A 15,152-nucleotide genomic window follows, 5' to 3' on the forward strand; every position below is an offset into this window, starting at 1 on the left:
TCGCAATAGCTTTCCCATGTTCCGAATTAACAGGAGCCGCGAGCCGCTTGAAAATCGCTATTGAGATCGCCTCCCCTCCCTCCCCTCCCTTCCCTCCTCCCTCCGCGATCGGTTCATCTCGACACGCTATACAGTTCCTCGTTGGCTTGCTTCAAGACTGACGGGTCCCTTAGGACACGATGGTACTAGGGATTGCTAAGGGGATAGAAGGGTAGAGAGCATCAGCGCACAGGCGAGATTCTAATACTATCTACTAACCGTAACGGGCTAACCGAAACCCCTTAGATCTACGGGCAAAGGCTCCGAGCGTTCAAGGAACAATTGGAAGATATCTGCCCGTCTTTGGATGCTTCGGTGAAAAAGCCTCGTCGAGAGTTCGTCTCGACGGTGGACGACATCGCGCGTGATCTAGATACCCTCAACAGAAGATACACCACGCTTGTCAATATACTGCAGGATCGGGTTAGAGAGCTGGCAACGCAATATCCCGAGGACACGTCTCTACAGGTAACGTATTTTCCTTCTCGATTCTTCTTGTTATGTGTCATCGATGGATTAATCTCTACATCATTGCATATATATTTCTTTTTTTTTTTTATATACTTCTTTTCCGTTATTACCGGTTTGCAAATCGCACGATTCTCTTAAGAAAACACTAACGTTCGAGGAAACGAAATTTTATCTTTTAACGCTCCAGTTCCCACCGATAACACAGTTTCAACGAGATAAATTTAATGCGTATAATTTTTTTTCTATGTAATCATATATATATATATATATTTAAATGGAAAAGATCGAGAGATAAGAAATAAAAATAACTAACGCGACCTAGTATAGATAAATATAGATATAAAAACAGAAGTTTATTCTTGCACGTGACTCCGCGATAATTAACCGTTTTGGAATAAATAACGCGCGGTTCGTTATTACGATTCTGACCTTGCCACGGGGCATAATAGCCGACCCGTGAAATCTTAATCGTCCCGATCCGCTAATTGTCAACACGGACAAAATTGGCAGTGACCGAGTGTCCTTCCCCGACACGTATTACATCTCGGCTCTCGCCCACGCGACACACTTACGCGTAATAAAACTGGTTCGCCTTTGGGATAATGCGCAAACAAGCGGGCAAGTTTCATCCTTCCCGCCTCCTCTGTCGTAGGGGATCGATACGCTAGCGTGTCCGACTCGAGTGGCTCGTTAAGCGCGGACGGGCGACGGCGCATAGTGAGCCTAACGCTCGTACAGCTGGCGCTAGTTATCGCATTTCGCTTTATTGCGCTTTCGCGGTGTCGCAGAGACACGTATATCGCCGGGCTGCCGGCGTTATTGTCGCCGGGCGTTTTCCATTCCATAATCTACGAAGAAATCGAAACTGGCCTCCCTTCCTGCGTTTAACGATTGTCGGACGAGATGCGCGTGGACACGAGAACGAGGAGCACGTCCGCCGCCATGCCCACGATTAAGATCGTACGAAAGGTACGAGGTGTATTGTTCCGTGTGGACGGAAAAATTGGGACGGTCGACTGGTCGCGTTCGGGTCGTGGTTCGTTACGCGGAGTGAAGGGAGGGAGGGGCGGAGGTAGGGAGGTGGGGATGGAGGAGAGATCGGTCTCCGCGAATACAGTTTTTTTTTCCTTCCGTGTCGACGGGTACAGTCACGTGCACACGGGATCGGTCACGGAACACGTGTCCGCGTTTACGCGACGTTGCCCACGTCGATTACGTGATCCTTTAATTTTATCTCGCGACGATGCTTCGCTTCGCTATCGTTGCGTATTATTATTGTGTATTTACTCGCCTCGTCGGGACGGGAAGTGAATTTCTCCGCGCGTTCCATTCGAGATCGAGACGCGAGAAGAAGAAGAAGAAGAAGAAAACGGTTACGGTTAACCGCTGCTACGCGTACGCGTTCTTCTCTCGGCCGGTAAAGAGCGATCGGTCGCGTTTCTAAAAAAAGAATCTGGCTTTTTCACAAACGGATGCCTTTACTCGTTTCCCGAGTTTACGAGGCGGTCGGCCGCTTGCCAACCGGGAGCAAGTTGAGTCAGTCGGGCGGAGATAGCCGCGGTGATTAAACCGGCGCCTCGAACGTCATCGTTCCTCTCCAACCATGTTTTTTTCGCGAAAGTGCACTCACGCGAACGAGGTGCAGCCCTGACACGGTTTCTTCCACGCAGTTTCCACGAGTGGTGGACAGTTTCGCACGCTCTCCTTCTTTTCTTACTTTCCGCGGTGCGCGAGGAACGGAAGTGCGGATGACGCTCAATAAGAGGATCGTAAACGCGGTAACATTTGAATTCTTCCTCCTCCTCCCGATTGCGAAACGTTACGGCGATCCGATTTAAATTTAAACTCGAATATATTTTTTTTTTCCTCTCTCAAGTAAGACGCTCACGTTCCTCGTTTTCCAGCGCGCTCTCCAGGAGCAGAGGCCGCTGAGGACGTTCCGCACCGAGTTCAACATCTACGAGAACAGCAGCTGCGAGGAGCGTTACACCACCACGACCACCCACTACACGCAATCGCAGTGAGTAATAATAAACGCGATCGATGAACCGTTGATCCGTGCACACGTCATTTATCGATCTCCGCAGGTACAGTTTGGAACGGCACGAGCGGACAGAGCGCACGGAGAGGAGGGAGACGAGCGAGACCATAGTCTCGTCCAGCGACACGATACGTTCCCGGGAGAGCGGTCGTCTAGAAACTCGAAGCGGATCCGTCGGGCGGGATGCGGTCTCGAGAGAGATCGAAGAGAAAGCCTCCCGTAAACAGGAGGAGGAGGAGGAGGAGAAGAGGATCAGCGACGCCACTAGTAGCGAGCGTTTTAGCGAGATTAGGAGTTTAAAGAGGAGTTTAGAGAGGGCGGAGGAGGGCAGCGTAGGTAGAGAGAGCAGCAGCGTGATCGACGCTAGGGGTATCGTGGATCCACGTAGCGGGCAACTGTTGACCGTGGGCGAGGCGATAAACCTTAGGATCTTGGACGTTAGGAGGGGTAGGATAACGTGCTCGAGGGACGGGCAGAGAAAGAGCGTGGCTATCGAGGAGGCGGCACGCGAGAAGATGATCGAGACGCGTCTCGCCGACCGTCTGCTGGGTCCGTGCGGCTACGACGAGGAGGGGCGGCCGGTGTCCCTGCTCGGCGCGATCCAGCGGGAGCTGAGCGACGCCGAGAGAGCGGACGGTGCCGCGGCAGACCGAGCGAAGGTAACTTACTGCGCAGAGCGTGGCGGCGATAGGCTGGCGGCGGCCGATGTGGGCGTGGTTAGCGTAGCCGATGCGATGCGGGAGGAGCGCGGGGGGGGCGGGGGCGCGCGCCTGGACCCGCGCACGGGCGAGCTGGTGACGGAGCGCGGCGAGCGGCTGTCGGCGGAGGAGGCCCACGCGAGGGGCTACCTGGCCAAGTTGGGCGCGAGCGTGACGGTGAGGAGGGGGGGCGCGTTCACCCTGTCCGACGCGATGAACCACGGCCTGGTGGACGAGGCGGGCCGTGTGCTGGACCGGATCACGGGCGAGCGTCACAGCCTGGCCGAGGCGGTGGAGAAGGGGATTTTGGACCCGAGCGTGAGGGAGGTCGTGGACCCGAGGACCGAGGCAGGCGCGAAGACCACGCTGCGCGAGGCCCTGCGACTCGGCGCCATCGACTCGAGCGGCGGCAGATACGTGAGGAGGAGGGGGGCGAGGGCCCTGTCGCTGAAGGAGGCGAGCGAGTCGCGCCTCATAGCGGAGCCCGTCACCTTGAAGGATTGCCACGACGCGGGGATGATGGACGAAACGGGGAGGAGCGTGATCGAGCGAGGGTCCGTGTTGTCCGTGACGGAGGCGATGCGCCGGGGGATCCTCGACGAGGATCGGCTGAGATCGGTGACGGATACGAGGACGGGGGAGATGGTGACGTTGTCCGAGGCTGTGAGGCGTGGGCTGATCGACCCCGAAAGGGGCACGTACGTGGACGCGAGCACGAGGGAGGAGAGCAGTGTCTCGGAAGCCGTGGAGAGGGGGCTGATCGTGTCCCTGGTTCGGAGAACGATATTCGACGTGGACGGGTTCAAGGATCCGTCGAGCGGTGAATACGTGAGCTTGAACGCCGCGCTGCTCAAGGGTTTGATCCGCTCGGAGGCGGGTTGCGGTGTGTACGCGGTGGATCCGGGCAGCGGAGGGTCGATCGCGTTGGCGGAGGCCGAGGAGCGGGGCTACGTGCGGCCCGAGGTGTCCGAGATGCTGAACCGGGGGATCGGGATGACGAGGGAGGGCAGAGAGATGACGCTTCTCGAGGCGATTCTGTCGGAGTCGATCGACCCGAGGACGGGGATGCTGTTGGATCGTGAAAAGAGACCGATACCTCTCGAGGACGCCATCAAGAGACGCCTCATCACGCCCGACGGCGCTGCGTTGCTCACCGGCCTCTTGAACATCACCGTCACCACGCAGACGAGAACGAAGGAAGTGCGGGAAGAGAGAGTCGAGGATAATGCGTCCTCGTTCGAAGCGATGGACGTCGATATGGTCGATAACGCGGTTCCCTTCAACGACGACGTTCCGAGAGCGATCGGCACGACCACCACCATTATCGCGAAAGATCGCGTGGTCCCTTCCTCGAAGGACGCGAAAACGAGGACGAGCGAACAGTTGTTGGATTCATCCTCCTCCTCGTGGGTAGTCGAGTGCAAGGATCCGGACCAAGACCAGGACACGAGCGTGGTGAACGAGTTCGCGAAGGAGGAGGAGGGAGCGGGAGGCGGTCGTTGGTCGACGACCGAGAAACGAGTGTTCGAATTGCCCACCGACGGTTGGTCCCTGTCCGAGGCGATCGAGAGAAAGTTGTTCGACCCGACTACGGGGCTGTTCATAATACCAGGCACGGACAGGCTGGTTTCGTTCGAGGAGTGCGTCAAGTTACGGATAATCGATCCCAACTCGAGCCTCGTGATCGATCCGAGCAACGGGAGGAAAGTTTCCCTTCTGCGAAGCTTGGAGAAGAGTATCCTCGACTCGACCGGCCATTACACCAGTCCGCGAAAGATCACGATGAAGGAGGCGATCGACCAAGGATTCATCGTTCTCGGCGACGGCAACCAAACGGAGACTGAGAACTCGTCGCAACACAGGCTTCTACGAATCACGAAAGTGGTCGGCGAACCGGACAAATTGGAGGTGACCCGATCCGACGATCCGTCGAAACGGTTCGAGATAAAAATCTCCGAGGCCGGCCACACCATACCCGACCCGGTCAGAGTTTCCCGAGACCTGATCTACGATCCCAGCACCGCGCTTGTCATATCGACGGAGAGCGGAAGATCGACCGAGCTGCTTCAAGCGCTGTCCGACGGCACTCTACCGGCCGAGCTGGTCCTGGTTAAAGATCCTGCGACGGGGAGGGACGTTGGCATAACCGAAGCTGTGCAGCGTGGAATCGTGGATTCGGACGCGGCCCGTTACAACGTGGACAAACGTAGAAAGATATCCCTCCTCGACGCTGCGAAATTCGGTATAGTGAGCGTGATTGGCTCGCCCCTCGTCCCAATTACGTCATCGACCACGCCCACCAAAGACCCCCACGGTGTCCCACCCTACAGGCCAGAGACGGAACGAGTCTCTGCGAGGGAGCAAGTGTTATCGCCGGTCGATCAGGAAGAGATTTCCGTGACCGGCAAACCGGCCGCCTCCGTCTCCATCTCGGAATCGGATTCGGCGATCGGCTCCACCTCGGTCGTCGATTCGGCCACCGACTTTTCCCCGACCGCCGCGAGCGAGGAGCCCTCCGTCTCGAGAACCGAGGAGGAATTGGAGGGGGACTTGAAGTTCCAATACGCCGCCAACGCCGTCGTCGTGCAGCGGCCATCTACCGAAACGGAAATCGAAACCGAGATCGTACTTCAGAAAATGAGGAAGAGAGTGATGAAGGCGAACGAGGCGCTCGAGACTGGACTGATCGACGAGGAGACGGCCGAAATCTTGACCAAAGACATGTTACCCACGGACGGTAAACCAGTTTCCTCTCTATCCGACGCCATTCGTAGCAACAGAGTAGACGCTCGCCGGGGACGGATCGTCGATCCGCAGAGGGGCGACGTTCTAACCATAGGCGAGGCTGTGGACCGTGGCATCCTCGACCCTGTGAGCGGCGACGTTCTCGTACCATTGGCGAAAAGTTTATCCATCCCAGGCCTCTACAAGCAAGGCCTGCTCGACCCCAGAGAGGGCAAAGTCGTGCACCCCGAGACTGGCGCCCGCCTCACCCTCGGCGAGGCGATCCTCTGCGAGATAGTCGACCCGTTGTCCCGACTCACCTGCTCCGACGGCCGCGTCGAGACGCTGCGCGGCGCCATCGAGAGCGACCTCGTCGACCCGGACAGGTCGTTGATAAAGACGAAGGAAGGAGGCAGCGTGGGTCTGGTCAAAGCCGTGGAGAGCCGCACGGTGTTCGCCGACTCCCCACCCAAAGAGGATAATCGTCGCGAAGAGGAGGAGAAGAAGAACATCCCTCCGGCGGGGATGACGTTCGCGGTGGCCCTCGAGCGAGGTTTGATCGACGCCGCCGGCAAGGAGATACGGCACCCGATCACCGAGGAGCGCCTCTCCCTGGAGGAGGCTATAAAGGGCGACTTCATAATGTCGCTGCCCTGCCCGGTCACCTCTGACAGCATGGAGGTGACGAAAGCGCTGGAGGCTGGGCTGATCGATCGAGAGAAAGGGGTGTACGTGCATCCGACGACTGGCACTCCCGTCAGCCTGGCCACCGCCATCGAGTCTGGACTGTTGATCGTGAAGCCAACGTCCACTACCACAACCACAACCGTCACAACGTCGAAAGGAGTGACCGAGACGGTGACGTGTTACCACACGGTGAGCAGGAAAACGGTGGAGATCTCGGCCGGTTACGAGTTGGCGAGCGGGGACCGGGTGAGGAACGTGGAGACGGGGGACGTGATGGGGATCGAGGAGGCCCGGGGGATGGGGATCGTGAGGGACGAAGGGTTGGAGAGGAGGGAGCGTTTCACGACCAAGGATATAAGGACGACGTTCGAGCACGCGTTCGAGGAGGGTTTGCTCGACATGAGGGAGGGCACTTTCACGGATCCGTCGACGGGACGTTCGATGCCCATCAGGCGGGCGATCGAGAGAGGATTGTTGGAGGACGGCGAGGGATCGAGGAGGATGGCGGAGGAAAGAATCGAGGGGCGAATCGATCGGGTGTACGACGAGGGGACGGAGAGATTTTTGGACCCGGAGACGAGGGAGTCGTACACGCTCAGCGAGGCGATGCAGGTGGGACTGGTGGATCCGGACACGGTGATTTACGACACGGGCACGGGGCAGACGGTGACGACAAGGGAGGCGGTGGAGAGGGGGATGATCGATCCTGTGACGGGGAGGACGAGGGACGAACAGGGGCGTGGGACGGTCTCGTTGAAGCAAGCGGCGAAGTTGGGACTTTTGGCGATGGTCGCGGCACCGGTTCTTGCTGGGAAAGCGGTGTACGACGTGGTTCGCGACGCCTCGGCGAGGAAGGACAAGGAACGGGTTGGAGAGGAAGAGGAGGTTTCGAGATCGAGGGTGGAAGCCGAGGAATCGAAGGGTTTGGAGAAGAGGGAGCGAGTTTCGAAGACGCCAACTGGTGGAGAGAGATCCAGGGAGGAATCTATGACAGAAATGGGTGTCGTCGAAGAACTGGTAGAAAAGAAAAAGGAAACTGTGTCTAAAATGGATGAACGGGTAGAGTCGAAGAAAGAAGTCGTGTCGAAAATGGATATTGAGAGGGAGAGTGAAACAGAATCTGTAATGAAAGTTGATGAACGAGTAAAAGCGGAGAAGGAAGTAGTATCGAAAATGGACGTAGACGTGGAACGAGTGGAGAGCAAGAAAGAAGCTGTATCAAAAGATGACGTGAAACAAGTAGAACCGAAAGAGGAACCTGAACTAAAAATGGATGTAGACGAAGAACAAATGGAGAGGAAGAAGGAAGCTGTATCAAAAGATGACGTGAAACAAGTAGAACCGAAAAAGGAACTTGAATTAAAAATGGATGTGGACAAAGAACAGGTGGAGAGAAAGAAAGAATCCGTATCAAAGGTTGATGCTGAACAAGTAGAACCGGAGAGGAAACTCGTATCAAAAATGGATGTAGACAGAGAAGAAGTGGAGATCAAGAAAGAACCCATAGAATTGAAAAAGGAACCTGAACTAAAAATGGATGTAGATAGAGAACAGGTGGAGAGGAAGAAAGAACTTATATCAAAAGTTGATGTGGAACAAGTACCTGAGAAGAAACTTGTATCAGAAATAGATGTAGATGAAGAACAGGTGAAGAAAGAACCCGTATCAAAAGATGATGCAAAACAGGCAGAACCGAAGAAGGAACCTGTGCCAAAAGTAGATGTAGACGAAAAACAGGTGGAGAGCGAGAAAGAACCAGTATCAAGAGTTGATGCGAAACAAGCAGAACCGAAAAAAGAACCTGTATCCAAAATAGATGACGAAAAACAAGTATGCAAGGAAGAATCTGAGGTGGATATTAACAAAGGAGTAGAAAGTAAGAAAGAACCTGTATCAAAATTAGACGTAGACAAAGAACTGATAGAGAGCAAGAAGGAATTTGTATCAGAAGTGGACGTTACCAGAGAATCTGTATCTAAAATAGAAGAACTAATAGAGAGCAAGAAGGAATTTGTATCAAAAATGGATGTTGTCAGAGAACAAGTAGAAACAAAGAAGGAATCTGTATCAAAAGTAGATATTGATAAAGAATTGATAGAGGGCAAGAAGGAATTTGTATCAGAAATGGACACAGATAGCAAGAAGGAATTTGTATCAAAAATAGATATTGACAAAGAACTGATAGAGAGCAAGAAGGAATTTGTATCAGAAATGGATGTCACCAAAGAATCTGTATCAAAACTAGATATTGACAAAGAACTGACAGAGAGTAAGAAGGAACCTGTATCAAAACTAGACATTGACAAAGAACAAATAGAGAAGGAATCTGTATCAAAACTAGATATTGACAAAGAACAGATAGAGAGCAAGAAGGAACCTGTATCAAAACTAGACATTGACAAAGAACAAATAGAGAAGGAATCTGTATCAAAACTAGACATTGACAAAGAACAGATAGAGAGTAAGAAGGAACCTGTATCAGAAATGGATTTAGATAGCAAGAAAGAATTTGTGGATGTTGCCAGAGAACGAGTAGAAACGAAAAAGGAATCAAAACTAGAAATAGACAAAAAAGAAGTGATAGAGATCAAGAAAGAATTTATATCAGAAATGGATGTTACCACAGAATCTGTATCTAAAATAGACATTGACAAAGAACTGATAGAGAGCAAGAAGGAATTTGCATCGAAACTAGATGTAGACAAAGAACTGATAGAGAGCAAGAAGGAATCTGCATCAAAACTAGACATTGACAAAGAACAGATAGAGAGTAAGAAGGAATCTGCATCAAAACTAGACGTAGACAAAGAACAGATAGAAAGCAAAAAGGAATCTGCATCAAAACTAGACATTGACAAAGAACAGATAGAGAGCAAGAAGGAACCTGTATCAAAACTAGATATTGACAAAGAATTGACAGAGAGCAAGAAGGAACCTGTATCAAAACTAGACATTGACAAAGAACAAATAGAGAAGGAATCTGTATCAAAACTAGACATTGACAAAGAACAGATAGAGAGCAAGAAGGAATCTGTATCAGAAATGGACTTAGATAAGAAAGAATTTGTGGATGTTGCCAGAGAACGAGTAGAAACGAAAAAGGAATCAAAACTAGAAGTAGACAAAAAAGAAGTGATAGAAATCAAGAAGGAATTTATATCAGAAATGGATGTTACCACAGAATCTGTATCTAAAATAGACATTGACAAAGAATTGATAGAGAGCAAGAAAGAATCTGCATCAAAACTCGACATTGACAAAGAACTGATAGAGAGCAAGAAGGAATCTGCATCAAAACTAGACGTAGACAAAGAACAGATAGAGAGCAAGAAGGAATCTGCATCAAAACTAGACATTGACAAAGAACAGATAGAGAGCAAGAAAGAATCTGTATCAAAACTAGACGTAGACAAAGAACAGATAGACAGCAAGAAGGAATCTGTATCAAAAGTGAAAGTTGCCAAAGAAACCGTATCTAAAATAGACGTAGACAAAGAAGCGACCAAGGACCAACCTGTATCAGAAATAAATGAACAATTAGAAATCAAAAAGAAATCCGTATCTAAGATAGAAGAAACGAAGGAGGAATCGAGACTGGCTATGGACGAAAACCTAACAGATAGCAAGAGAGAAGCCAAAGCGTCGAAAGTGGACGCCAGGTCAGAGGAGAAACGGGATATCGTCGAGGAGCGAAGAGGAAAGGAACCACAGGTGTCGTACACGGAAAAACGAGACGGGGAGGAATCGACGAGCGAGGAAGAGGAGGAATCCGAGGAGGAAGAGAGATTCACGATCCGAGTGACGCCTGATCTGACGGCCGGGGATCTCGTCGCCCGTGGCGCGTTCGATCCCGACAAGGAAAAGTTCGTGGACCCCGAAACTGGAGAAGTCGTCTCCTTCCACGACTTCGTCTTGGAACTGGGTGTCTTCGATCCGGATCACGTCCTCGTCAAGGACCTGTCTTGCAAAACGATGGACAGATACGTGTCCCTGCGCGAGGCGATCGCCAAGCCTCTGGTCGATCGAAATCTCGGATACATGGTCGACCCTAAAACCGGCAAAAGGATACCGTTCTTCGACGCCGTGGGATCTGGCTTGATAAAGGAGAGACCTGCATTACCCAACAAATCGACGATCGACGGCCAACAAGCTTCGATGACGTTACGCGATGCGATCGAGATCGGCCTCCTCGACCCGTCCACCCGCCAGGTTCGCGACCCGACCACCGACCGAACCCTCCCATTGAACGAGGCGATCCAACTCGGCCTCATCGACCCGAACTCGATCGACGTCAGGGACCCGGTCAACGACGAGCTCTCCTCCCTTCAAGAGGTGTTGGAGTCCGGGGCGAGGATCGACGTGGAGGAGGCGTTCGTCAAGGGTCTGATCGTTCCTGAATCGCGGAAGCCGATCTCGTTGGAGGCCGCCATCAGGAAGGGGTTGTACGACGAGGCGACGGGCAGGATGAGGGACCTGTTGACCGATCAACTGATAGACGTGGAGGAGAGCGTGAGGAGGGGTATAATCGACCCGTTGATCACCCAGTGCGGGGATAGCAAAGCGGGCACGTTCCTTTCGTTGGAGGAGGCGCTTCGGGAGCCGAGGCTGCTCGATGCCTCGACCGGCCGTCTTCGGGACACGAGGAGCGGCGAGTCGCTCGCGCTGAGCACAGCCCTCGACAGAGGTCTGATCGTCACCTCTGGCTTCGCGCCCACCCTCATCGACGCCATAGTGCGAGAGTACTACTGCCCGAGGACCGGCCTCGTCTCGAATCCGAGGACCGGCGAGGAGACCACGTTGAGAGAGGCGTTGGAGACGGATTACGTGGACGGCAGGACGACGGTGGTGAGGGACGACAGAAGCGACGAGGTGTTGTCGTTGAGGGAGGCCGGGGAGAGACGATTGATCGATCTGGAGAGAGGTATCTTGACGTCTCCTCACACGATGACGCTGAACGTCGCTTACGAGAAAGGCTACATACTGAGCACCGTGAAGCCTTGGTCGTTGCAAGAGGCTTTGGCCCATCAAACGTACGACCCCGACCGAGGTCTGTTCGTGATAGACGGGGCAGGTTACACCCTCGAGGACGCGTTGGAGAACGGGCTGATAGCCAAGGACAGCCCCTCGGTGAAGGATCCCAGGAGCAGCGAGATCATCTCTCTGGGCGAGGCCATAGAGGCGGGTCTGATCGACCCTAAGACAGGCACAGCCCTGGATCCGTCCACGGGCGGCCACATATCGTTGACCGACGCCGTGGAGCGGGGCCTGGTCGTGCCAGCCAAGCGCAAGATATCCCTACCCGAGGCGGTTTTCAAGGGGCTTTACGAGCCCGCCACGGGACGCTTCATCGTGCCCGAGACAAGCGAGAGGTTGCAGACCGACAGGGCGATCAAAGTGGGCGCCATAGATCCCAGCACCGCGGTGGTCGTGCGCCAGCCTCACGGCCGAGCCATCACGTTCAGCAAGGCGATCAAGGAGCTGATAGTGGACCCGAAGACGGGCACCGTGACCAACGAGAAGGGGAAACCGATCGACTTCCGGGAGGCGCTCGAGCGGGGCTTGCTGCTCGAGGCACGCCGCCCTATGACGTTCAGCGAGGCGATCTCGAAAGGGATTCTGGACGAGAGGACGAACAAATTCTTGGACCCGCAGACAGGGATCTATCTGAGCCTGGTCGAGGCCGTGAAAAGCAACCTGATCGACGCGGACTCGGTCACGGTGAGGAGCGGTTTCCGGGAGAGGATATGCCTGACGGAGGCGATCAGGAGCGGATACATAGACGGCTCGTCGGGCAGGGTGAGGGTGACAGCCGACTCGAGCATGTCGCTGCGCGAGGCTTACGAGGCTGGGCTGATAGTCGATCACAGGGCTGCCGTCTCGCTGCAGAGGGCGATCCACCAAGGCTTGTACGACGATCGCACGGGAAAGATAACGGATCCTAGCACGGGGAGGGCGGTCACGTTGCACGAGGCGATGAGGAATTGCCTGGTCAGCCCTGTCCTGCCCTGCTACTGGGACAAGAGGGCGGGCAGGCTGCTCTCGTTGGCGGAGACGTGCAGGGCAGGGGTGATCGACAGGCGGAGTGGGATGTTCAGGGAGCAGGGCTCGAGCGGCGCCACCGCGGTCACGTTGACCAAGGCCCTCCAAACGGGGCTGATCTTGGACATCGAGAGCCCCCTCTGCCTGCATCAAGCGATCGCGATCAACGTGTACGACCCCGCCACAGGCGCGTTCCATCATCCGGCCACCAATCGAAAGCTGACCCTGGCCGAGGCCTGCGACGCCGAATTGATCGACCCCTACTCCTCCATAATCAGGGACGCTCGCCGCGACCAGTACGTGCCTCTGCGCCTCGCCATCTCTTCCAAACTCGTCGACGACACGCGCGCCACCTACCTGGCCCTCCCCTCCGACGAGCCACCGATCGATCTACGCGAGGCGGCGAGGAGGGGTTACGTCGTCCCCTCCAACTTCCCCCTGTCCATCGAGGCCGCCGTGAACTGCGACTTGTACAGGGACCTGGACCCACCCGTGTTCGTCGACCCCCGCCGAAACGAGAACCACGACCTGGCCACGGCGTTCCACGTAGGCCTCCTGGACCCCACTACGACCGCGCTCAAGGACGGGGTCACGGGCCAACTGGTGTCCGTGGAGCGGGCGATGGAGAACGACACGATCGACGCGATTCGTTGCCGCGTCCTCGACACCAGGACCGGACGATTCTACCCCATCGACGTAGCCTTCGAGCGAGGCCTTCTGGTCACCTTGGAGAGGCCCCTCGCTCGGTACCCACCAGCCTCCTCGAGATACTCGGCTGTGGGTTGCGGCACGAGGGAGGAAGAGGAGGAAGAAGAAATGATGGAGAAGGAGAAGGAGAGGGTGTCGAGTTTGGAGAAGGCGATCGAGAACGGGTTGGTGGACCCGAGGACTGCCGTGGTCAGGGATCCTAGCACGGGCCGCTTCGTGGCTGTCGAGGATGCGCTGGAGGAAAGGAGAATACTGGACCCGTCGTGGACGGGTACGTTCGGGCGCGGAGAGGCGAGGTTGGTCCGCGTTGGAGAGGCGGACGTGTATCTGGCGCAGCCGTTGGGCCTGGAGGAGGTGATCGGGAGGGGATTGTTGGACGGCGAGGGGAGGGTGATGGACTCGAGGACGAGGGAACGGGTGACGTTGAGGGAGGCGGTGCGCCTCGGTATCGTGGACCCGGAGTCGGCGGTGGTGAAGGACACGAGGAGGAGGAGACTGGTGCGATTGGCCGAGGCGTTCAAGAGGGGGCTGATGGACGCGGAGAAGGGGAACGTGTTGGAGACGGAGACGTCGAGGCTGTACGCGTTGCAGAGGGCGATCGAGGAAGACCTGTTGATCACCCCGAGCCGCGGTTTCTCGCTGATAGACGCGTTACAGTTCGGCCTTTACCACGCGGACACCGGTAAATTTCGCGACCCGTTCCGTCCCGCGGCCCCTCCGTCCACGTTGAAACAGGCGATCGACACGGCCTCCATAGATCCCACGAGCACCGTGATCAAAGTGCCCGGGGCCGGTAAAATCGTTAGTTTGTTAGAGGCGATCAATGCCGGGATAGTAGATCCTATAGCGGGCAAGCTTATCGAGGATCCATCGGGAAAGAGGCTTGACTTCGCGAATGCCCTGGAGCAGGGTTATATACTCACCGCAGAAGCTAGGGTAAGTGGCACACTTTCTTCTTCTTGCTTCCTCTTCTGTCTCTGTCTCTGTCTCTCTAATTTCTTTACTTTTTTACACAAACTTTTTACTCGCTCGTGTCTCGAGCGACGCTTTATACCGTTACTTTTTTACCACTAGCCTGTTCTCTCTCTCTTTTATTATTTTTCTTCTCTACATTTTGTTCATTTTTGTTTTTTTACGTTTTTGTTTTTTTTTCATGTCTCTCTCTCTTTTTTTTTTCTTTTTTGATTTTTTAATAATCTCTAAACTCTGCCTCTCTTTTTAATTCTTAACCGCTTGCCGCAGAGGTTATGGCTCTTATACGTAAAAAAAGGAAAAAAAGAAAACGCTTCGCATCCCGTCGTCTATCGCTCTACGTGTGCGACGATAGCCGACACGTTAGAAAAGAATAGAAAAACAACAAAATAATCTCGTGGACTCACTCTCCTCTCACGAAAACAAACTCACTCTCTTTCTTTCTCTCTTTCTCTCACTCACGCACTTATTCACTCACTCACTCATTCGCTCACTCACTATCGACGATCTTGTCGATAGCGATCTCTTTGTACAGCAGCGGCATATCCATGTTTATAACCAGCAACATCATCAACATATTTGCTCGATACATCGGATCACGTCCTTTTGCATGGTGCCCTATAAGGAAAAAAGAGCGTGCCACGATACCACGAATGTATATATATATATTCTCACACAACATATATATATATATATATATAAGTCGAACAACGACGGCAACAACGAAGACCGAAGTGACCGACGAATGGTAACGGAAGAAAACAAGATATGAA

The 15,152-nt window shown here is 54.0% G+C and overlaps 1 protein-coding gene across 37 annotated transcripts in view; it reads left to right on the forward strand.

Annotated features, from left to right (window-relative positions):
* The window catches only part of LOC408779 (short stop), a 75,837-nt gene that overhangs the window by 33,682 nt on the left and 27,003 nt on the right, over positions 1 to 15,152 (forward strand). For 32 of the 37 annotated variants that reach the window (XM_016911620.2, XM_026440300.1, XM_026440308.1 and 29 more), the window contains 3 exons: positions 286 to 507; positions 2,415 to 2,530; positions 2,598 to 14,343. In XM_016911620.2, coding sequence (XP_016767109.2) covers positions 286 to 507; positions 2,415 to 2,530; positions 2,598 to 14,343 — 12,084 coding nt within the window. Of the gene's footprint in view, positions 1 to 285; positions 508 to 1,362; positions 1,480 to 1,875; positions 2,289 to 2,414; positions 2,531 to 2,597; positions 14,344 to 15,152 lie in introns of those variants that run through there. The other 5 variants (XM_026440321.1, XM_026440307.1, XM_026440317.1 and 2 more) reach the window with 5 other exon arrangements.

Source organism: Apis mellifera, linkage group LG4 (assembly GCF_003254395.2).
Source record: "Apis mellifera strain DH4 linkage group LG4, Amel_HAv3.1, whole genome shotgun sequence".
Classification (NCBI taxonomy): Eukaryota; Metazoa; Arthropoda; class Insecta; order Hymenoptera; family Apidae; genus Apis; species Apis mellifera.